This window comes from Grammomys surdaster, unplaced genomic scaffold (genome assembly GCF_004785775.1).
Source record: "Grammomys surdaster isolate TR1022 unplaced genomic scaffold, NIH_TR_1.0 183, whole genome shotgun sequence".
Lineage (NCBI taxonomy): Eukaryota > Metazoa > Chordata > Mammalia > Rodentia > Muridae > Grammomys > Grammomys surdaster.
In genome coordinates this window covers 2,394,644-2,419,428 of record NW_021604628.1, presented here as the reverse complement: position 1 = coordinate 2,419,428, position 24,785 = coordinate 2,394,644, and the positions used below count along the sequence as shown (strand labels likewise).

General features: G+C 48.9%; 1 protein-coding gene across 2 annotated transcripts; it reads left to right on the top strand.

The window, feature by feature from the left end:
- The first annotated feature begins 3,869 nt into the window (after window positions 1–3,869).
- Rsph1 (radial spoke head component 1) lies at window positions 3,870–22,536 on the top strand. 2 transcript variants are annotated; one of them, XM_028767962.1, is made up of 9 exons: window positions 3,870–3,977; window positions 7,281–7,394; window positions 7,497–7,602; window positions 12,681–12,771; window positions 13,217–13,352; window positions 16,617–16,688; window positions 19,350–19,509; window positions 20,109–20,237; window positions 22,339–22,536. In XM_028767962.1, the coding sequence occupies exons 1-9, from the start codon at window positions 3,924–3,926 to the stop codon at window positions 22,380–22,382; spliced, it is 906 nt and encodes a 301-aa protein (XP_028623795.1). In that variant the 5' UTR covers window positions 3,870–3,923; the 3' UTR covers window positions 22,383–22,536. The 2 variants fall into 2 exon arrangements, with proteins under 2 accessions (XP_028623795.1, XP_028623796.1); XM_028767963.1 differs by lacking the exon at window positions 7,281–7,394 and having other exon boundaries at window positions 3,883–3,977; window positions 22,339–22,534.
- The last annotated feature ends 2,249 nt before the right edge of the window (window positions 22,537–24,785 follow it).

The following is a 24,785-nucleotide window of genomic DNA, read 5'->3' as shown; positions in this document are numbered from 1 at the left end:
ACGCCTTTAATCCAAGCACTTGGGAGGCAGAGGCAGGCGGATTTCTGAGTTCGAGGCCAGCCTGGTGTACAGAGTAAGTTCCAGGACAGCCGGAGATACACAGAGAAACCCTGTCTCAAAACAAAATAAGACAAAACAAACAAAAAAGAAAGAAGACACACACAATGGAAACAAATGTGGAAACTTCAACAAATCCAGGCACAGTAGTGTTCCCCTAGTATCCTGACGCCCAGCTTTCTTCTCACTGGAGAAGCTCCTAACCTGTGTTTATAATCTTTTCATCTTCGGAAGTAAAACAAAAAAACAAAAAACACCTGTAATTTCAGGGCCTTATACGTTAATTGCTTGTGGCTTGTGTGTTCAGTCAATGTTTGGGCCTGAGGGTTCAGCCTTCTGGAGGAGAGATCCTCTTTGGTGGGAGGGTAGACATTGTGTGCTGTGGAAAGTCCACGGGTGATTGTCCACACGGGTGATCACGTTGGCTGAGCCCCGCAGCCATGCAGCACAGTAAGGGAAGCAGACTGCTGTGAGCATCTTTGTATATCTCTATGACTCTCATCGTCCAGACGTTACCATAAACAACACATTAACAAGGCATCTTCTCTAACCTCCCCACCCGCAACCCTGAAAGCTTATTATCTCTAGTTTAAGAAAAGGGAAACTGCCGGGTGGTGGTGGCGCATGCCTTTAATCCCAGCACTTGGGAGGCAGAGGCAGGTGGATTTCTGAGTTCAAGGCCAGCCTGGTCTACAGAGTGAGTTCCAGGACAGCCAGGGCTACACAGAGAAACCCTGCCTCAGAAAATCAAAAAAAAAAAAAAAAAAAGAAGAAGAAGGAAACTGAGGCTGGAGAGCAGGGGACTTCCTGAAGTTTGCTTCAAAGTAAAACCAGTAACAGGAGCCCAGAATTGTAGGGTGACTTTTCAGTCATTCATGTCTTCATGAAATGATGCTTAGCTTTGTAGTCAGCTCTCTTCCCAGTTAGAGCAAACTTCTAGACGAACTTAGGTTAATAGGGTTGTTATCATTGCTTAAAGTGTTGCCTTTCAAAAGCAACAGAGAGCAGCCATAAACTGTTTTGAGTTCATACAAAACCACATAAGGGGCTGGATACAGACCTGGACAACAGCCAGACAGACTGTATCAAAAACAGAACAGTGAACCCAGGTGTAGTGATACAAAATAGCAATCACAGAACTTTTTTTGTTTGTTTGTTTGTCTTTTGTTTTTTTGATTTTTTTTTCGAGACAGGGTTTCTCTGTGTAGCCCTGGCTGTCCTGGAACTCACTCTGTAGACCAGGCTGGCCTCGAACTCAGAAATCTGCCTGCCTCTGCCTCCCAAGTGCTGGGATTAAAGGCATGCGCCACCACTACCTGGCGAGCAATCACAGAACTTGAAGGATGGAGGCAGAAAGATGAGGAGCTCAGGGTCAACCATAGAGCAAGCTTTTAGTCAGCTTGGCTACCCTAGCTCACAAACAAACCCGCCACTGTCTGCATGGATGGATTGGCTGCTTTCCCTAAGCCAGGCTTGGAGGCTGCCACCTGCTTTCCCTCCAAACACCCAGCAAGACCAAGAATAACTCTTGTATTAACCAAAATGACCTACACTTGACTAATAACGGGCAGCTTTCCTCATTTTTATCCTCATTTTAAACTAGGAAGAACCGGGAGCTGGAGAGAAGGCTCAGCAGTTAGGAGCACTCCCCAAGTAGGATTCCCATCACCCATGTGGCCGCTCACAACTGTCTGATGCTGTCTAGTGTGGTGTGCAAATGCCCATGCAGACCAAATCATCTACATAAAATACATAAATAAATAAAATCTTAAAAAAAAACCTAGGACCAACCAAGAAAGCCAAATACATATCCTGGCCAATATGTAACCTCCGGTTTCAGGAACCCAAGACCAAAGATACCCCTTCTCTCTACGAGGGACCATCTGACTCTGTCTGTCCTTGTCCTCCCTGGAAATACAGGCGATGGTCACTGACTTCATTGCCACAGAAGACTCAGAATAAACAGCCTTTGCTCGTCCTAGTTAGGATGGTTTAAGTTTCTCATAGAAATGTATATTCTGTTGTAAAACTGAAAGATTCAACCCCACCCTATTTCTTTCTGTCTCAGCCTTCCCCATGGTGCTCTTTTTGCTGTCTTCACACAGTGAAAGATGCAAGAGCAGAGGACAAATCATGTGTTCTCTGATGTCCTCTGATGGCAGAGGACAGATTAATAGGAGGTGTGCTCCAGGGAGCCCCCTGAATGATGTCTGGATATCAACAGCACCTGGTGAGGGGCTAAATCTTTTAAGTGCAGACTCCATTTTAGAAAACCTGGCCTAAGTTTTAACTCAGGTAAACTAACAGGCTGGTACTAGCATTAGTTTCCAAGTTGCCCCCCAACAAAACTGGAGCCTATCTCCAGTCTCTAGGCTAATCCCCAACAAGACCAGAGTTTCCAGATTACACCCCCAACAAACCTACACCCCCAGATATGAGTCCACCCACTGTGTAATGACCACCAATGCAGAAATTGAATTTATGATATGACTCCCAGCACCAGCCAATTATATTAAAGGCCACAGTAGCTTTTCAAATAGATGCTTGCACACGTATTCCCTGCTTACTGCTTACTGATTACAGAGGCTGTTTGGCTGTGTCTATGGAAATCAGCACCGTGTGTGTGTGTGTGTGTGTGTGTGTGTGTGTGTGTGTGAATCGGAACACTGCATGCACATCAGGGCACATTCACATTTTTACTTGTCCCAAGTTACGGTTTACATTTTGTCACATGAGGAGACAGCTCTTTAACCAATCTTTGAGGGGGAAAAAGGTGTGTTGGTGTGCTTTCACATGTGGAGAAGCAGGTATTCCAGGGAGCTGGTTGGGCTGGACCAGGCAGAAGTAGGGACTGGAGGATTGGGCGGTTTGGTTTGTTTGCAATGTAGCTAGAGCAGGGAGGGGGAACTTGGGGACATAGAGGGAGTCTGTATGCGCTTGGGTTTCTGCACAGAGGAAACTGAAAAGCTGTTAGGAGGCCAGATACTGAGACAGAAAGTCTAGCTTAGTTGAGGAGCAGGAAGGTCTGAGCCTGGGATGACAGTTTAGGGGTGGGAGGGGAGTCAGAGGGGCCTTGCAGGGTGGAATGTGGCACTGGAGGGACCCCAAGAGGAGAAGCCAATCTGTAAGGGACAGTCAGTGTGAATGAGTGGGCCTGTATGTGTGGGATGACAGGCTGGTCCTTTGAGAGAAGCCTGCAGCACCAGAGGACAGAGCAGAATGAATATAGGTCCCCTGAAAATGAGAGGCCAGAAGTAACCCGAGTTGGCTGAGATGCTAACCCCTGACCCGGGTCCGTGTGCATGAGCATCTGCCGAAGTGATCAGAGTTCATCGCTCCAGTGTATACGTGTTGACAGGAAACAGACAAGACTCAAGTGTACACGTATCGAGAGACCACAAACATCTCAGTATAGAAGAACCCGGGAGGGTCCTTGAAGCATCCATAGAGGACCCAAGGGACTGAAAGGCAAGGCTCAGAGTTGAGATGCACTTCTCGTTCTAATGGGGTCCCCTTTCTAGGTGGTTCCTTGTAGAATCCATAAACCAGATCATTAAGGACATTCCAGAGGCCAGTGACACTGCCGAGGTTAGCTGGCCAGATCTGCGTGGGTACCAAGACTGCCAAGGTCCCGCCCCCTCCTCGTCCCGGGCGGTGATTGGTAGAGATGTCCTCCCAGTTGCTAGGACACTATTCCAGCCCTTGGCTCCTCCCACGCTTCTCTTGCCGCCCTTTCCCGCCACCCTTTCAGGCGGAGAGCCAAGTGGGGCGGGCAGCGTCTCCATGACGACGCGGGACGCGAGTGGGGGTGGCTGGTACCTGCTTGATAGAGACGCTGCTCCGGAGATCCTGGCTGAGACCAGATCATGTCGGACCTGGGCTCTGAGGAGTTAGAGGAGGAGGGAGAAAACGATCTTGGGGTGAGAGCTCCTGACCAGGGAGGGGCTTCTGGGGTGCGTCGCAGCTCCGGAGCGGGAGGCGTGGGGACCAGAGGGCCGAGAGGCTGGGGACAGGACCACACCGGCCACACTGGCGGCGCTGCGTCCAGGAAGTCGCTCTGAAAGGTGAAACGCCGTGACGTCTTGTTTCCACCCCCCTTCCCCGCTCCCATCCCGCCTCCCATTAAAGGCGAAGATTTCTAGGGAGAGGGCGTTGAGTAAAGAGATAGAGAAGGTTGGCTCCTGACAACTCCCGCACGGTGCTGCTGAGGTGCCACAAGGTTTCACCATGTGGGTCTGGAATCAGTTTCTCTGTACCATCCCAAGCCATTGGACTCACTTCCCTAGTGAGGACAACAGACGAGAGGCAAAATACTCACAGCCAATGATGTGCTCCTTCGTGAGTGCATTGTGGGCCGGCTGTTTATCCTTAAATCAGAGGATGACCACGCCCTGGCTGACAAAGTGGTGAATAGGCCTGCTGGCTGTAAGCAAACCAGAGAGTTTGAGCATCAACTGAAGAGCCCTGCCCCTGCTCTGTAATGCAGTATTGGTACCTCCTCAGACCTCTTTGCAGGCCCTGGGCACCCCCTCTTAGCTTCTTCATCTATGGGCTGGGGCAGCCTGGTCAGTGCGAAGATGCAGGAATGCTTTGGAGTCCCTTGCTCCCAACACCAAGGAACTAGTGCAAAGAAGCAGGACACTCTCGAGTGTGAATCACGATATTGCACCTGAAATTGCAACATGCACCCTGGCTTAGCTGCCTCTTTTCCAATCCCGCAGAGCTTCTCACTGGTTTCTTAGGATTCTACTTCCAGGGGGAAGATGCCTCAGTCAGTAAAGTGTTTGCTTAGCCGCATAAGGACCTGAGTTCAGACACAGCTATCACGTAAAAAGCTGGGGACAAAAGGATCCCTGGAGTGCGCTGGCTGGCCAGCCTAGCTGAATGGGTGGGCTCCGGCTATCAGTGAGAGACCCTGTTTCAAAAAATAAGGGGGAGAGACTTGAGGAAGATATTGCCTGTCAATCTCTGGCCCCTAGAGATGGCCATGAACAAACATGTACATGAGCAAACACCCACACGGACATCAACATATCCACCTTACTACATACGTAACACACACACAGACACACACGCACTCACAAACACTCACACAGAGAGACGGGAGGGGTCGCTAATTTACACTCTGCTTCTGCTCATATCCGATTTACACACAGTCCTATCCGTCAACGTTTCCAGTTTGTTCCCTATCCGCTCTGATTTGTAACATGTTTAAGCAAGCCTGAGGTTATGACGTCAGACCACCTTCAGGTCGACTTCAAGAATTTCTCCGTTAGTCACCCATACGGCTCAGTCAGTGTTAGGCAAACTGGGAGGTCCCTGAGCTGGGAGCAGGGATCCACTTCTGTGGCTCAGCGTTGGCCACAGGGGGGGTGGGAATCTCCAGGATGGGAGCAGGGTCTCTGTACATTGTGGGTATTAGCTACTTTTCTATTGCTGTGATCAAGCACTATAGTTCACGGAAGGAAGAGTTTATTTGGACTTATGGTCCCAGGGGTGTATAAGTCCTTCGTGGTGAGGAGGCATAGCGGTAAGCGGCAGGCACAGGGGCAGACGTGGCGGCCGGAACAGGAAGCTGAGAGCGTAAACAGGAAGTGGCATCAGACCACAAACACTCAAAAGTCCGTCCCTAGTGATGTACTTCCTCCAGCAAGCCTCTACCTCCCAAAGGTTCCACAGCCTCCCCAAGCAGTACCACCAAGCAGGGAATCAATGCGTAGATATATGAGCTTCTAGGGGGCAATTAATATGTAATAATATTTCATGTTATTGTGTATGTTGAAAGTATGCAGCGTGATGGTATAAGCAAGGCATGTTACGTCATTACTGAATGCTCTGGCCATTTTAGTGTGCATTATATGTACTACATCCGTGTAGTATATGAGCCAGAGAACATTCATCTTATAAAGTATAGGGAAAAAAAGGGGGGAGGATTGCAATCTTATATTACTTTTTTTATTCCCTTGATGTTAGGGTGGGGGCAGGGATCTGCTCTGTGGTTCGGGTGTGGCCTTGAACCCCATGGCTCAAGTGATCCTGCCATCCTGCTTCAGCCCCTACAAGTGGCACTACTTGAAAAAATCGTGTGTGTGTGTGTGTGTGTGGTGTCTGTGTGTATGTATCTATGTTTCTGTCTCTGTCTTTCTCTGTCTCTCTGTGTGAATGTATCTGTGTTTCTGCCTCTATCTCTCTGTCTCTCTCTGTCTCTGTGTCTCTGTCTTTGTGTCTCTCTCTGTCTCTGTCTCTCTGTGTGTGTATGTGTGTGTCTGTATGTGTGTTTCTGTTTCTGGCTCTCTCTGTGTGTATGTATGTATGTTTCTGTGTGCTTATGTATGTATGTATGTGTTTCTGTCTTTCTCTCTCCCCCCAACCCCCGTGTGTGTGTATGTGTATATGTGTGTGTGTGTGAAGGGGTGAAACCCAGGGTCTTGTACATGCTAGGCAGTTCTAGCCCCAGTCTAATCTACTTACAAGATAGATTCACAAAAATTTCAGATTGGGTTAGAAGTGGTTTGTTTTAATTTGGAGGTTTTTAAAATATTAATTTCTTTTATTTTGGGTGTATGGAGTTTTTCCCATGCATGTATATCTGTGTATCACATGCATACAGTGACTGAGTCGGCCAGGAGAGGTCATTGAATCCCCTGGAACTGGAGTTACAGATGGTTGTGAGCCAAATTTGGGTGCTTGGAACTGCATCTGGGTCCTCTGCACGACCAGCCAGCGCTCTTACCCACTGAGCCTTCTTTCTAGTCTCTGGGTCAAATTTGCCTGCAGACAGCAGACAGTCTAGGAAACTTATGAAGGGCATTTGCCCTTTAAGTCCTGAATGACCTGAGACAGTGACCTGGGAGGTGTCTGTGCAGTTTGGAGACCTGTTTCACCTGCATGCGCTCTTTACGAGCATTCTGGTGACGACACAGTGTTTTCCGTATATTGGTTCATGTTTGCAATGTCAGGGGTTAGCATAATAAACCACACTCTCTCAGATGCTGAAGAGAGCGAGGCTTCTACTATGGACACCAGCAGTAACCGTGAGACCATAGACCAGGGCTCCGCCCACCAGGCTTGGTTACCTGCCTCTCCAGTATGCAGCGTCACAGGTTACCCAAGGTTAGAAGACTTCAGTGGGACAATAGCTGTAAACTGCTTTCCATGTGCTTAGCAGAAACAAATAGCAGCCACAATTATCTTGGTTTTTTTTGTTGTTTTTTTTTGCCCAGGAATACGAGGGGGAGCGCAACGAAGCGGGAGAACGGCACGGACACGGGAAAGCACGCTTGCCCAATGGGGACACGTATGAAGGAAACTATGAGTTTGGAAAAAGACACGGCCAGGTCAGAAATAGTGACTGAGGGAGCTGGTTTCTTCTATTAAATATCGCCTTCGTGCACGTGGGACTCAGGGCGTATGTGAACTGTTTTGTTGGTGTGTTTCAGGGGACCTACAAATTTAAGAACGGGGCCCGGTACATCGGAGACTATGTTAAAAATAAGAAGCATGGCCAAGGCACCTTTATCTATCCAGATGGATCCAGATATGAAGGTAACATAAGCCTTTGGTCCTGGTTCTTGTTTTCCTGTACAGGCCGTTTCTGTCGTTGAACATGTCTGTTCACGATACTACAGGGTACAAGAACGCTTCAAGTTCACTGGATCTCCTAGTCAATGAAAAAAAATGTGCTCCTTCCTATACTGTCGTAGAGGCTAGGAAGTCTTTTAAGTAAATAAACCTCTAACTAACCAATCTACACAGCTGGTCCTGTGGGCAGTGCATGCCCTCATGTGAGCAAAATTTGGGAGTAAGTGAAGGGGGCTTGCTGGGTGTGGCTTAGATCCAGGACAGCCCTATCACATCCTCCCTCTGAAGGGGTCTTTGTTGTTTTCTGGTTTGGCCTAATCTCTCTTCTGATGGTCATGTTTCTTTAGACCTTTGGGAGTTTCTTCATCTGGGTCTTTTGCCTTACTATGATGTCTTTCCCGGTCTCTGATGTTGTGTCTCAGGAAGACTCTTAGCTTATCTCTAAGAACCTCCAGGCCCTGTGTACCCCTGCCACCTGGTGGGTACATGTCTAACCCTAGAGCTAGGAAGGGAGAAGGCAGGAAGTGTCTGCTGATTTCTATGTCTGGGTTTTTCTCTACCCCTGGTTCCTCCTATCTCTGAAAAGGGTCTTCTTGTTCCCATCTGATTTCCAAAATGATCTGTGCCTTCAGCACTAGGGGGACAGTTGGGGGGGGGACTCTGTGTGTCCCCTTTCTTGTCTCAGTTTCCAATCTGGTAGCATGCAGGTGGGATAGATTGATATCTATGTGATTCCTATAGACCGTCTTGCCTTGAGGGAAGACCTTCTTGGCAAGGACCATGATGCACTTGGTGTGACAACATCATTTTTTAATGAGGATGATGTATCCTTATGATGCAAGCCATATTCCCAGGACTAACACCTGATACACTCTTCTTCAAGGAGAAGAAGGCTTAGTTTGATTTTAGAGGTTTTAAGATTTGTTCATCTGTGTGAGCATTTTACATGCCTGGATATTGTACCAGCATGTATGCCGATGAAATACTTTCATAAAGTGTCCATGGAGGCCAGAAGAGGGCACTGGAGCCTCTGGCACTGGAGTTATAGATGGTTGTGGGTTCTGGGAATTCAATTGGATCCTCTGCAAGAGCAGCAAATGCTCTGAACCGCTGAACTGTCTCTTCAGCACCTGATTTTAGTATAGCATAGATGTTGCTTTTAAGTCCTGTGACAAGACAGAGAACATCCTGGGGGGGGGGGGTCTTCAATAGACCCAGATGCTTGCTTCATGGTACCCAGGAAACAGTGGGAGTGGGGATGGGCATGTCCCCAGTGACCTGACTGCTTTCACCAGCTCCTATCTCTCCAAGGTTCCACACCTCCCAACAGTACTATAGTTGAGGACCAAGGCCCCCTCCCCACCCCCCACGGCCTTTGGGAGACACCGAGCCAAACCACGGACCACCGTTACCCACCTTGCTTCCAGATACAACAAAACCTAAAAGTATCAAATAGCAAAGTAAGAGAATTCTGCCAGACTCTGAGATGGGGTAGAGGCATCCATGCCCTCTGTCTTAAGACATGGAACTTAAAATTGTTTTGTTCCTAAACCTTAGCAGGCTTGGTTGGCCAGAAGCACCATCTGCTTTCTAATGAGCATTGAACAATTTGATTTAGGGCTTAATTTAATTCTTCCCAGATCCCCGTGAGCCTAATCCTGTTGTCGTTTTTGATCTTGGTGTAGACTTTAATGCAATTTGGGTTACATACAAAGTACATTAAAAGGGGGAGGGATTTGGGAATTTTTTTTTGAAGCAGAGTTACGGGGGTTTATTAAAGATATTTAATATAGACCCAGGCATGAAGATTAGGTAAAAAAGAGGTGCTTGTGCTTTGCTGATAAGACATACCCAAGTGTGGGTACAGTCTCACCCCAAGGGAGAGGTTTTAAGAATCTCTCTCTCTCTCTCTCTCTCTCTCTCTCTCTCTCTCACACACACACACACACACACACACACACACACACACAGAGAGAGTTTCTCTGTGTAGCCTTGGCTGTCCTGGAACTCCCTGTGTCAACCAGGCTGGCTAACCTAGAACTCACAGTCACAGAGATTCATCTCTGCCTCTCTGCCTCTCTGCTTCTCAAGTGCTGGGATTAAAGGCATGTCCACCGCCCAGTGCGTTAGGAATTTGTAACATGGAGATGAACCAACCGAAGAGAAAAGTCTATTCACAAGACGTGTGAGCTCAAGCGTGGGTGTCCACACCAAGCAGGTCTCTGCAGGCTACGGCTTTCTAAGAAGTCACCAGTTCATGGCACCAGCTACCAGAGCCTCAGGAGGGCGTGTCTTTGTAAGGCCGCCCCGGTCCCCAACTCAGATGCAGAGGTCATGGTGGATGTTTGCGGGCTTCTGACACTTCTGTCCAGCTCAGTGCTAACTAGGTGATCCCCTAACCCTGTCTCGAGCCTGATGATCTTCCCTTATGGTTTGCCGAATTCTTGGAAACTGTTGTTCATTATAAAGGGTGCTACAAACCCTGCGGACGAACAGTCGGATGAAAGGGTGTGCAGTCTGAGTTCTCGAAGAGTCTAGTGCCGAGGAGCCTCTGCTCCTAGGAAGCCGCGGGTGTGCATGCTCATGCTGGCGTATATATGCCTTCTCAATCCAAAGCCTCGTCAATATCACTCAAGGGATTTTAAGGGCTTAATCCCATCTCTTCAACGCTCCAGGTCTGGTGACAAGACCAGGAATGAAGAGAATAGGAGAGAACTGTTCAGAATTATTTTTTTTTTAAAGGTTACAGGCAAATTCAAAGCAGGAATGTTTCCAAATGACATCCAGGAGCTGTGACTCTTGGTCATTGAAGCCTGCAGCAAGTATAGGTCAGCTTCCTCTGGGAAACCCCGCCCCCTTCCACAGGCTTTCCTGGGCTGGGCGGAGCCACCCACAAGTTTCTCAAGGGGTGTAGCATGTGATCTTGGGTCCTCACCAACCTGAAATCTGGTGTGTTTGCAGCTTAAATGCCCTCTTTCACTTTTGAAAAGACTCTGCAGAATACACAACATTTTTCTTGTCAGCTTTGAGTCCAGCTCCCAAGGTCAGGAGGAGAGAGACGGCTCGGTTTGTTGTTGTTGTTGTCGTTATGGTCTTTTGGGGAGGGGGTTGGGGGGAAGGAAACCAGATGAAGTTACTGTTCCAGCTGTGACCACTTTGCCCCAGGGTGTGCTGGAGCAGCTCAGAGTAGCTCACAGAAGCCAATTTTGCACTTCTTACAGCTCCAAAAACAGCTCCAAATTGGCCTCCATGGGAATATTCCACCACAGAAACTAGCAGATGCTGCGGATGCAGCCACAATACTGCCTCCGAATGCCTACTAGATCTTTGTTCGTGGTCACTACACACTGGGTCTCGTGGTCACTACACACCTGGCATCAAACGTATACTTCAGTGAATTATTTTAATTTGGGGGTTTTCCAACTCTCTTGCACATGTTCCTGTCTCGCATCTTACCATGGGACCTAGGGCCTTCTGAACCTGTAGCAGTCACTGTCCTACCGCTCTGTGTACGCATGCCTGTGCTGAGTTGTCATTTACCTTTGAGGGCCTGTTCATGCCTCTGCCCCAGGCGGCTGACCACACCCTTGTTGGCCTCTGTCTTCATCTGGTGGAAGCTCCTAGGGGATGTGTGCTGTGCACTTGTACAGGCCTCCTCCTAGTTCACAAGGCAGCTGGAACGTTGTCGTTGTTAAGTCGATATCAGAGAAGTGAGGAAAGTTCTATAGAGCCCCCATTTTTTGGATAAACTTTGGGGCTTGTTCACAGGAACGGACAGTTTGGGTAATTAACATTTTGTTAGCATAGTGTATGTGCAGATGTTTCTAGTGTCTTGTGTAAGCCAGTTTACACACATTCTAGGGTCCTCTAAGAAAAAGGATATAAAGTTGCTGTAAAAATTAATTTTTATTTGTAATAGCAAATTGATACAAATATCATAAACAACACTGTATTGAAGAAGGCGTCCCGAATGCATTTTTAATTCATGACAGACATCCTTGTAGACGTCTAGGACAGCTTTCTTCCACCACTGTTTTGGCTTTTCCTTCTGCACTGGGATCGAAGCCAGGGCCTCCCACATTCGAGGCAGGCATCCTCCGCAGGTATCCACCCATGTTAGCCAATACACTTTCCATAAGAAAACAGTATGCATTGTTTTCTGTAGAGACGATAGAAGATGAAACCGCCCTTTCTCTCTTTAAACAAACTGATCTCAATTGGTTTTTAATTATTTGTAGCTCCATTCCAGAAAGTTCCACCCGGGGAAGTAGTCCAGAAAGTAGTATTCTAGAAAGTTCCATCCTGGTGCTGGTTTGCCTTTGCTAATAGGTGACATTTTAGGTAATGTCCACCTTAGGGACCCACTGGTTGGGTTCTTCCCTGTGTGACCTGTGAGAGTTGAGGAGTTTCTGAGAGACTGATTTCAAATCCCCATTTGGCTGACCACACGGTTTGTTGCCAACCTTGTCATGAAGCCTCGATCCACATTGCATGCTGTGTGGACACAATTTCCATTGGTACGATTTCACGTTGAGTACACGAGGAATTATTAGGAGCCACTCACGTGGGTGGGGCCTGGGCAGGGCACAAAAGGAAGTGTGTGAGGGAGATTGAGGGAACTGGCAGGAGGGGCAGCCTTGGATCCAAGTGTCCAGGTGGGAGACGGAACGTGGGCTGAGGCTAGACCATCAAGCAGCAACCAAGACTGGGTTCACTAGCAGTGGGTCAGACAAGCTTGTTTGAACCCCCACCACGTGCCCACTGGCTTCTGAAAGCATGAAGATGTCTGGGGCTCATGTAACATGCATCCACCCTCCAGACCTGTATCTCCAAGCTCCTAACTGGGCCCTCCTTAGCCAGCTCTCACTGGTAGCTGGCACAAGAGGAAGGGATGCAGAGACAGGAAGTCAGGAGAGAGGCAGCCGGTTTAGCCCTTCAGGTTTAGCCCTTTCGGTTCCAGAGTTTGGCTCCTACTGGGCTAGCAGGGGCTGTGTCATCAGTCTGCCCTTTGCTTTTTAATGAGTGTGTGTTGTCCTTTGTAGGGGAGTGGGCTGACGACCAGAGGCACGGCCATGGCGTGTACTACTACGTCAATAACGACACCTACACAGGGGAGTGGTTCAATCATCAAAGGTTTGGCTTCTTCCTGCAGTCTTGGGGGTCCGTTTGTGGCGTAAGCACAGGACGATGCCCACTTAAACCCAGTTCCGGGCTGTTGGGCAGGTGTGTAGGGGAGGTGCTGTAGAGAAGGGAAGCGGGGGGGAGAGATTCCTGTCTCCTGTTAGTGGGATCCTCTGTCCATAAGTCCCAGGGAGTGAAGACACAGAGGACCAATCTAGTGGAGATCAAGCAGCCCTACATCCTCATGGGGAAAGCGGTCTGTATGCAGGCAGTTGGCCTTGGCGTTAGAGGATGCTGGCCCCACGCTTCTCTTAACGCCTCATGTGTGGGTGGTATGCTAAGCCTTTGAGTGGAAACACGTTGCCCGTGAGCTGGCCTCTGCTTAGCCCCCCGTCTGCCCTAGGATCAGTTCTCCACCCTGGACAGTGACCAAGTGCCCTGGTCTTGTCTTCACCAGGCACGGGCAAGGCACCTACCTCTACGCAGAGACCGGCAGTAAGTATGTCGGTACCTGGGTACATGGACAGCAGGAGGGCGCCGCCGAGCTCATCCACCTGAACCACAGGTACCAGGGCAAGTTCATGAACAAAAACGTAAGTCAGTGCGCCATGTGCCAACACTACACACTCAGAGGAGTCCTCCATTCCCACCAGCTGAGGATGGTTGTTCCATTCCAAGCTGTTCTGATGCTTACAGAGCACAGAGTCGGGTGGGGTGGGAGGCAAAACGCTTGGCCCATTTCCTGGGGCCTCAGAAACACTTTGCGTCTCTATTAAGGCCAGTGCTCTTGATATCAGAGCATCTTCCACTGGCTAGCTGTGCTTTCTGCCCTCTAGTAAATCATGTCGAGTGGGAGGACTACCCCCCAGGGGTCCTCCTCACGACAGAGGCCAGCCTGCCCGTCTTGGCTGGGGAGAGCTCTGTGCACCCTGGGTCTGGAGACCTCCAAAGTTTGACCCACTGCTTTTGTTTGGTGGGCTCGGCTTTGGTTGCTGTTTTGTGCAGAGGGGAAAGTCAGTAAGTTGTGAGCCTTCTACCCAACCAGGCATTCACGGGAGCGTTGGTCTGGGCTGGAAGAGAGAGTTTGCTAAGTACACTGGAATCCGATGTGGGTAGGGTATCCTTAGGTACATTCGCCGTGTCTGGAAGCTCCGATTCATTTACATGTATGTAACTTGAGGCTTAACTGTTAGAGTAAGTAGTAGGCTAGACTAGCCAGCCTGAAAAGGGACAGTGTTCTGCCAGTTAAGTGAAAAAAAAAAAAAAGCTTATGGTTATACAAACCATGCAAGAACAGCCAAATTATAAAGTGTCTTCCGCTAGGAGCCCCCTCCCCCGTGGCTGCCCCCTCTCTGGCCCCTCCCTCAGGACCTCTGAACACCAAGTACACACACACACACTTACACATTAGCTTATGAAGAATCAGTTTCGGCGGGTTCGTGAAGTACCAGGATGCAAAGATATGTCTGCGATCTTGCACATTTGATCATGTGGAATAAAATGTGGAGGAACACCTCCCCCTGGTCCCCTGTCCCCTGCACACCCTCCCCTGGTCAAAGCTCCTGCCCTGGCTCAGTGGGTCATTCAGTTCTACATCACAAGCAAGCCATCTGCCCAGAGAAACTAAATCCCCCACAGCCGATTTTCAGGGTGCAGGGTGAGGGCATCTCGTCCGCTCTGACCCTCGGAGGTCAGGGAACTTTGAACAGGCCTAATCTACATTTGATTCCGTGTTTCCGCTTTTGTTGGCTCCCCTGTTAATCACACCCCCCCCCAACCCCGACACTGCCCCCTCCACTCACCTCACCCGGAAACAATGGCAGTTCTACAGACAGATGGAACCAGCCTCCAGAATGAAAGTAAGACCTTTAGGCTTAAGTTCTTGTTGCTTCGTCTTCTGATAAATGCGTTGGCGTAGACTAGAGGCCTAGTTACGTTTCTGTCGTGATGTTGTTAAACACCGTGACCAAATGCAACTTGGGACGGAAAAGGTTTATTTCATCTTAAAAGGCGGTAGTCCATCTTTGAGGGAAATCAGCTCAGGAACTGAAGCAGGGGAGGAGCTTAAAACAGAGACCCTGGAGGAACACTGCTTACGTACTGCCTGCCGTGTTCTCAGGGCAGGCTTACCCCCTATCTTATACAGCTCTGGGCCACCCACCTGGGGATGGTTCTGCCCACCGTAGATTCGGACCACTCTTACATCCAGTAACAATTAAGAGCCCAGCCCAATGGTTTGATCTGAAGTAGGCATGTCTTTAGTCGAGGTTTCTTCATCACAGGTATGTCAAGTAGACAGCCAGGATGAGCCATCACAGCCAGATAACGGGGCGGCTGAGTATAAAGGGCTGATGCTTTGAAACACCAAAAAAAAAAAAAAAAAAAAAAAAAAAAAACACCGCCCATCATCTTGAAAAGCTGCCCAAATTTACCCCCTCATTGACAACAGAACCTGAGTGTCCATCGGTTTCTTGTGACATTGGGTTGATGGCTACATTCTTTGTTTTTTTTTTTTCCTCCCCCAAATCTCATGTGCAGTCATGGCTCCTGCCCCCCCACCCCACCCCAAACTGTGTTTCCATAGTTACAGGTGGGGTCAGGCATCTTTCACCCTCTTAGCCCTGGTTAGTGTTTCTCTCTCAGATGTTTTTCCTGTCCCTTTCCTTGCTGGCAAGTCGTTAAAACAGGATGAGGCAGGATGGAGATGGGAGGAGATGAAATGGTTGAACATCTCGCTGGGACATCCCCGATGATTAATGAAGAAATGAAGGGCGGTAACGAACTGAGAAACTAGATACCTAGATAAATCCAAATTACATCGCTGGGCAAAGTCTGGGGACACAGATAATACAGATGCTTCTGTCAACTCCCGGCTAAGGGAACTGCTAAGGTTGTATTTTTATAAGTCTTCATTCTGCTTTATCGCTTTATAAAAGGACCAGGGAGTCAGTAAAACTGGTTTGTCCTTCAGCAAAGGGAGAAAGGTATTTTCTGGAAGGAATATTTTTAAATGTGACCATGAATCTTCTGAAATGAATCAAAATAAGGGACTGTCTGCCAATGCAGATATGAGGGAAGGAGCCCCTCAACAGACTTGCAAAGAAAAAAAATAGATTTAATTTCACAAGAAGCAGTGTAATGACTAGAAAATGGAAAGCTCAGTGTGGCGGTGTAGGTATCCAGACTCAGCTGAGACCAGGGGCAAAGAGACTTTGAGTCAGCCTGAACTGTGGAGTGAGACATAGTTTCAAAACCCAAGAGTGTTGGCATAGCAACAGTCAACATCAGCAACAGAGTTGGTGAAATCAAACGTCAGGTTGACAGCTGGTGACAGGGAAAAACATTTGTAAATCCGAGAATCAGTTCACACTGGGTTTCTAAGTCAACACGGAGTCAAAGTGCGTGTCATTGTGACGAGGATTTTGTTTAAAAAAGAAACCTCATAGGGGCCTGCACCTATGACACCTGCACCCTGGCCCCAGTCTAAGTAAATAAACAGCTTTTATAAAACTGCTTTGCAGTAAATCCAGTGCTACAACAAGCATATACCAAAGCATTGGTAGCCAGCCCCTCTCTAGCAAGTATGCCCACAGACACCGATTTATTACAGGTTCTAAAGTGAATATATTTCTCATTCCTTTTATAAAGCAGTAAAACATGTCCGGGACCTGCAAAACCAAAACCTTTTAGCATCTCCATTAGCTGTCAGTCGACAGAAATGTTCAGTAACCCCTCTCGCGTGCCTATGCATGGCGAGGTCATTCGGGGTGGGCTTTCTGGGCATGGTGCTTGGAAAGTATTTTGTACTTTCAGAATTTCTGAAGAATTAAGCGATTTGAAATCCTTTCTCCCCGTAGCCTGTGGGCCCTGGAAAGTACGTATTTGACATTGGATGCGAACAGCACGGTGAATATCGCCTCACAGACATGGTAAGTTGACCTGTCACCTCTGCTTCCAAGGGCTAAATAAATATCTGCTCGGTCACATTGATCTCACTAGGCTGCCCAGCTGCCGAAACGATCAATGTCAGTTCACAACGCCTGTAGGAGCCAGAGCTGGATTTTGTGACTGGGAACCGCCTAACCCTGAGTTCCGGCAGGTGTCAGTCCCAGAAAGGTGTCAGCACCTGAAAGCTGTAACCTTCTGCACTGAGGTCAGGTGGTTGTTCACATAGGTCCCAAGGCTAGCCTGCTATTAAAGCCTAGTTATTAGTTAGTAAGTTAATTTGCTACACTGAGCATGGGCGTTAATAGCAGATTGCTCTTCTCTGGCTGGCAACAATGTAGTCATTCTCAGGGCCTTGGGTAAAGGATCATGTGAAGGGGTGTCCTGTCTGCAAGCTCGTGATGTGTTAATGCCTGACTATTGCCTGGGGATAACGAGGTTTAGTAAAAATTTCCTGGTCTTAGTACTAGCTCTGAGCCTTTGACTTATTCATTCTTGCTGTAAGAAGTTTTGGGATTTTTTTTTTTTTGTGTGTGTGTGATTAAGGACAATTTTATTAGAGTTTAAAAAACAAAACAAAACAAAAAACAAACAAACAAAAAAAAACACAAAAAAACGCCCCAGGGCAGGCAAGCGGTAAACCTCACTCGTTTCCCCAGAGAAGCAGATGGAAGAAAGAAGGAAAGAAAAACAAACAAACCTAAAACAATAACAAAAGTTTGAGCTAAGCTGGCAAAGAGATCCGCCCTGACAAAGAACGAGTAATTTAGAGAAAGTGAGGAAGCCCAAGGGATAGAGAAGAGCGTGCTTAGGTTCTGGCTAGCATTTAGAACCCCAGATCTCAAGCTGTAGATCGAGACCCCTTTAGGAGCCCAAGGAAACTTTCACAGGGGCCGTAGGTCAGCTATCCTGATATCTACATTTACGATCCATAACGGCAGCAGAGTTACCGTTGTGAAGTAACAACGAAAATAATTTTGTGGTCGAGGGTCACCGCCACATGAGAAGCTGTATTGAAGGGGAAGAACCGCGGCTCTGGAAGTTGCACCTTTCTTGAGTCAGGGTTCAGCGGAGTGGGCGGAGCCAGCCGTACCTCAGCCAAACCTCAACCTCGGGGCACAGCTCAGCCCCGAGGTGGGAGCTTTAGGGGGGTGCCTGAACCCGGTCAGATCAAGTATCAAATTGCGCCTTTATTTTTCTCCTTGGTCCCTGAAGCTGCACGGGCATCCCTTCCTAGTGAGCTGGACCTGTACTATAAGCTGACTCTCCCACGACTAGACTGCCTTTCCTGGCGCAGTAGATAGTAGCAGACCGCAGAGTTTAATCTATAACCAGGCACAATGAGAGGTGGAGGGGCGCCAAGAGCAATCAATAAAATAAAACGGAACACTGGTAATGTGGGAGAAACGAGAGTTATATGAATGTTCTCCCTCCCTCCACCCCTCCCTCTCTCCCTCCCTCCCCAAGGTTTCTGCAACCTCAGCATTTTCTTTTCACATAAAGGGAGTCTACCCAGCACGGGCATTACCAGTTGTTTAGGTTTAGATGAGAAATGTCCGTCCGTTCTTTTCCCCTCACCCCTGTTTCATGAAGTGAATGCTGGAAACTGGAAACTGTAGGAGGTGGAACATAATTGGAGGGGCTGTCACGGGGCGGGGGGGGATATCTTAGGGTGTTGTATCTCCCTTGGCCCTTTCCTGTTCGTTCCCATCCTTGTTTTTCGTGGACCGTGCTGTAAACTTTTCCACCAGGACAGTGTGAGCCTCTGAAACCTTGAGCCAAATACCCCTTCGGTCTTTTAAGCCATTCCCTTAGGTGGTTTGTCACATCTACACAAAAGGAACTCAAATATCACCCATAGTATGACCTCATCTTTACCCAGACCACCTAATCTTCAATTAGGTCATGTTCTAAGGTCCCTGGGTCTAGGACAAGGTCATATTTTTGGGGGTAGGGCACAGTTCGCTTCATCACACCGAGATGGTCAGCACCAACACTCCGAGGCACGCACGCACGCACGGTTTATTGGGAGTTGACCTCAGGGTCAACTGTGGAGGAAGCAGGATTGGCTAGAAGTAGGAGGTGACCCGCGCTGTGACATCTCTGAAGCCTGGGACCCACGCGAATCAGAGCCACGCAGCAGATGTGGGATGTGGGGGTGGGGCGGTGCTGTGGTTTTGCTGATGGGAGGGGTCACTTCCCTGGGAAGTACCCAGGTTATGAGCCATCAGTTGTGGACTGCCAGCAGCCGAAGGAAGAGGGTTATCCACCACCTGGGGGAGGTCAGCTATTGCCAGAGCACAAGTGCCCTTTGGGGGATAGTCTCCAAGTATAGTCCTTGGCTCAGCAGCCTCTGGGTCACTTGGGAGCCAATGGAAATGATTAGCCTGCCATCCTGCCCTGGAACCTACGCAAATAGGGCAGGGCAGGCTTGGCCACTCCCATCCGTGAATACTTGTCTCACCCTATGGGTGAAGGAACTCAGAACCTTCAGAGCGAAAATGGAAGGATTCATTTCTAGCGGCCAAGCAGATGTATTCTGTCCACCTTTTCCTCGTTGTCATTTAATATCCTGGACCGAAATGACGACGGCAATGTCGACAGCTTTGTGGGTTTTTTTTTTTTTTTTTTTTGCCTTAAAATAGGAAAGAGGAGAAGAGGAGGAGGAGGAAGAGACATTAGTGAACATCGTTCCAAAATGGAAAGCTCTCAAAATCACAGAACTGGCCTTGTGGACTCCAACCCTCTCTGAGGAGCAACCTCCCGCTGAGGGACAAGGCCAGGAAGAAACACCGGGAGTTACTGGTACAGAACACCTCACAGTTGTCAGGGTTGCCTTGCCCCGCGGTTGTCAGGGCGAGCACCTCGGGGTTGTCAGGGCAAGCACCATACACACCTGTCCCCAGGCCTGATGTAGCTGGGTCCTCTGGGAAACGGCCAGTGGGTCAGTTTGGGTGCAGGATGTTATAAGGGCAAGCGTTTGGCATGGGAATCTCCCAGGGAGTAGAGAAGAACAAAAATCAACTGTATGGGAGAAATGGCCTGCTAGGATGCAGGCTCCAGGAACCCTGGGGGATTCTCAAATTGCCAGAGTTCACTTGGTATCGCCTCGCTGTGGGCGTGGCTTGGGTTGGGCATCCAATAGCAAATGGGATCAGATGTCCCTGTTGGAAGAAGGATGGAGGTAGCATTTCTCTGTATCCGTTTTACTGTGGTCTAGCCAAGAAAGTCGGGAGACAGGCCAGGGTGATCTGATGGCCAGACCTGGACTGGAGCTTGGGGGTTGGGAAAGGGGCCCATGCCCTCAAGAACAGGAGACATTGCCGGGCAGACCAGGAGGGCCACTTGACATAGAGACCTGCCTGGCGAACTCATTCTATCCGCCGCTGCTGTCTTCATCCCAGGCGTGGGTGACCCCTCAGAAGACCTCCCAGTGGAAGGTTTTGAGGGCGAGGCGGAGCCGAGGGCGGGCGATGAAGACATAGACACGTTCAGACAGGAGAGCCAGGAGAACAGCTATGACTTGGACCAGGGTAAGAATACACGCTCCTTCAGGGTGGGCGTGGCTAGTGTGCGGCCAGTGACGCACCCTAGGAGGAGCCGACTTCTCCTTCCCCCACCGAGCTACTCTCTCGGTCGGTCTGAGGGGCCTGGGCGAGCCTGGAAAGACCAGCGTATAAAGTCCAGCTTGTCCGCACTGGATCCTGACCTTGGTGTGACTGGTCCTCAACACTCTCCCCTGAGGATGAAAACTAGATGTGATTGGGAATAGTCACATCTGTCAAAGTGGTTTGGAGGGACAGTCTGGAAACTCAGACCTCTGCAATCCACAGAGGGCAGGAACCCCACCTGTCTTTGAAAACTCTTTCCCCACAGGGGATCCTTTGATTTGATCAGGTGAGGCTCTCATCTTCTGAGGTGAATCTGACCTTGTTCTTAGGGAGAGAGCGTAGGGACAACCTGGTCACCCAAGGTTGCCTGCTCCCCAGGCATGGGATTAGGGCCTGTTTTAGTTGGGGTTTTATTGCTGTGAAGAGATATCATGACCACGGCAACACTTATAAAGGGAAGCATTTAACTGGGGCTGGCTTACAGTTCAGAGGCTTAGTCCTTGGCACCATAGCGGGAAGCTTGGTGACTCGCAAGCAGACAGGTTACTGGAGAAAGAGCCAAGAGTTCTACATCCTGACGGGCAGGCAGCAGGAAGAGACAGTGGGGCCAGTGCGAGCTTCCGAAGCCTTAAAGCCCGCCCCTAGTGACGCACTTCCTCCAACAAGGCCACACCTCCTAATAATGCAACTCCCTATGAGCCTATGAGAGGGCATTTTCAATCATACCTGCCACAGGGTTCCTTTCAACTAGATTTTGGTTATAAATTAAGAATGAGTCTATTTCCTAATCTTTAAAAAATAATAATCTGAAACAACAAAACCAGGCAAAACTTGTTTTCTATGTAGCTGGTAGGAACACACACATGGACTTAGGCTCTTCCAGCAATCGTTAATATGAACAGTGTATGAACACACCTAAGAGGCGGGATCCATTGACCGGGCTCTGGTGGACCGCTCGCCTTTATTCTCTCATTCCATAAGTGGGTAGGAATGACCCTCGCGGGTACAATGCCTGCAGGATCCTGTGGGCACCTAGAGCAGTGGCGTCCCTTGTATCCTTCCTTTGGGTTCCTAAAAGCCAGCAAGTTCCGCTGCTCATTTGCATACAGCTTTGGGTTGCTGGCACCCTCAGTGACGGGTTGGATAGACAGGGATCTCATCCGGAGCCACCCAGGCCCAGGATTTCACTATAGAGTATTAGGGACTGTCAGCACGCTGCCCGGAGAGATGGGACCAGAACAGGAAGTATCTTCAGGAAGGGTCCGCTCCAGGTGAGCGGAGAGGCTGAGAGGCAGAGAGATAAGGCAAAATGGAGATGAGAGGAAACTCCTGACAGGAAACACACCCTGAAGTCAGGGGGAGTTGCGAGGAGGAGGAGGCTGCTGCAGCTTTCTCCAGCATCCTTTCTTGACCTTATGTGGTGGGCCTTCGAACTGGATCCTCAGATTTGTGGGCGTGACAGAGGGTCCTTTGAGAAGCATAAGCCTCAAGTTGATTGTTCGAGCACCAGGGGGCACCCGTGGAAGCCCAGTATCCCAAAATAACCAATGTGGGAGGAAGGAGGCGGTGGATGGTGATGAAGGTGAAGAATTCTTGAACCAGTCCAGTGTATGATGGCTGGTCCCTGAGTAGGAGGAGGAGCTTTAGCTCAGGAGCTGGTCCTAGGGACCCGAGTGCCGCAGGAAGTAGGTCTTGGCAAGGGCTAAACTCTTAAAAAGCTGTAATCAGGGCTGGAGAGATGGCTCAGGAGTTAAGAGCCCTGGCTGCTCTTCTAGAGGACCTGAGTTGAATTTCCAGCAACCACATGGTGGCTCTCAACCATCTGTAATTGGATCCAGTGCCCTCTTCTGGTGTGTCAGTGACAGTGTGCTCATATATATAAAATAAATAAATCTTATTTTAAAAAGTTTATTTAAAAAAAAAAACAAAAAAAGTAATTGTTTTTTCTTTTGGTTTTGGGTTTTTGTTTGTTTGTTTACATCATTAACTTTTATGTTTTTCTGGTGTTTTCTTTTCTTTCCAGGGAACCCGAACTTTGATGAAGAACAGTCAGACCTCCAGGAATAAGATAGAGGAGGTGGAAGACCACAGACACACCAGGCGTGCCTTAGTTAACACCAGTCAGCTGGGGCTGGTACCCATGGCCTGTCAATCTCTCTCTCTCAACACACTGTTAAGTTGTTTTTCAGTCAGAAATAAATCTCCGGGTATTCACTGTTTGCGAACGAGCCTCCAATGTCACTTCTGTGATGTCACTTCTGTGAACTGTTCTCCAGCTTCTCATGGGCCTCGTTCTGTGGAGAGGTTCAGTGAACGGGTGTGGACTTGTGGGATGTACTTTTTATAACACTCTGCAAGTGGAGAGTGTGTGCCCCAGGCTCTGTAAGAAGCCATCTGCCAGCTTTCTTCACCCTCTGGCAGGCTCCCACAGGGTCCCTGCCACAGGCAGAGCAAGGCATTAATTGAGTAGGTAGTGGGCTCCCTCTCCAGGTTCCTTGGTAACTGCAGGTTCCTGCCTAACGGTCAAGCGTCGAATGGACTCACACACCTGGAGTCTCCTTCTCCTTCCCCTATCTGTTCACCTTCTCAGCATTGTTCCTGGGGGCTAAAGCAGAAGCCCTTAAACCTTACCTCACAGCTTCGCCTCCTCTTCCCTCGAGCTGCCCAGAAGGTCAGGGCTGAGCCCCGAGTCTACCTCCAGCAGCACAGGCTCCTGAGATTTCAAGTACTGCTCAGAGCATTCTTCCCATCGTCCCCTAGGCTCCCCAGGACAGGGTGACAGGGAGTGGCCGTGTCCGATGCAAATGATCCATTCATTTCCCCATCCCCCCTTTCCTGGAGAAGCTGTAGCAGAAATATTGAGCATTTTCGTTTTCTCAGCCCATTGTTAGCAACGTTAGCAAAATAAATAATCGTGCATATCTTAGCATTTGAGTCCCAGGTGAGGACACCCCATCAGAATAGCCAACCAACCCCCTAGCTCCTCTGTCCACAGTCCTTGGAATTACTCTCTATTCCCACCCAGCCTTCTCACTCTGTACAATCTGTCATCCAAATGCAGCAGTTATAATGGCCAAGCTTTTACACACACACACACACACACACACACACACACTCCACCTTCTCCATTGACATCAAGAACAGCCTGAGGGAAGGTGACACTGCAGAATGCCGATGTGACACCTGGCCCTTTCAGAGGTTCTCTGCACACTGGGAAAGTCACCTAACACAGATGGCCAGGCACCTCTGAGTTTCAGCAAGTCCGAGGAAGCCTGAGTGTGCATTGGTTCGGGTTCCCAGGGGCTGCTGGGTCATAGGCCACACTGGGTGGAAGGCCACTTTCCATGGTATGCCATGATGGTCTAATCTAAAAGCTGAGAGATTCAGGTTTGTACAGTGTGGGAAGCCAGCTGGGGATCTCTGTGTTTTACCTAATTTCTTCCTTAGGACCCTCAGAGGTAGCCATGAGGGCCAAGTGAGGAGATGCAGGTGAAGTGTTCAGAACACCACATGAGGAAGTGCGGACATTTCTTGGTATTGTGCGATTCCATCCAACTCCTCACGGTGACCCACAGAGCACCTGTGGAATCAAAGGTTTATTGGCGAGGGATTTTCTGCAATCTGGGTCTTTAAGAGTATGTAAAAACAGAGTAGACAAGTTGCTGGATTTTATGACCCTTTGAAAAATGCAAGACAAATGTTTTTCATAAATACAAGAAAGTTCCAGACCTTACAAATTGCAGGCTGTGCCATTATCATAAAGCCTGTTGTAACTGGGTTACAGTAATTTTGCCACTGTACCATAAGCAGCAACCGAGATCTCATGACTCGTAATTATACTCAGGGCTTATCTTATTTGCTTATTATACGAGCGCAGTTATGAAAGGGGCTGTCACCAGGATGCTGCTGTGTTTGGTGTTGGGGTGGAGGGCAGAAGACGTAACACGGTCAGCCGTGTGCATCCTGAGACAGTGGCTCCGAATCTAAGAGTCAATAACAGCAAACCTCAGGTAAAGGTTTGTTGTTGTAGGGAATATTTATAACAGTGGCACCCAATCTGGCTTGTAGCTACGTGCCTCAGGCTGCCAGCTCAGAAGCACTGGCCCTGCCACCCACGAGACACCAGCGTGGGAGATGGCTCTGCCAATCTCTCACGCTGTCTCCACAAGGCTTGGCTGAGCCAAGACCATCCCGCCATCCACGCAGTATTTGGTAGAAATGAGACCCTAATGCTTAATATTATCCAAAGGCTTTATATAATAGAAACGCTCAATAAACAAGATGCCCGCCGGGCGGTGGTGGCGCACGCCTTTAATCCCAGCATTTGGGAGGCAGAGGCAGGCGGATTTCTGAGTTCGAGGCCAGCCTGGTCTACCGAGTGAGTTCCAGGACAGCCAGGGCTACACAGAGAAACCCTGTTTCGAAAAAACCAAAACCAAAACCAAAAAAAAAAAAAAAAAAAAAAAAAAA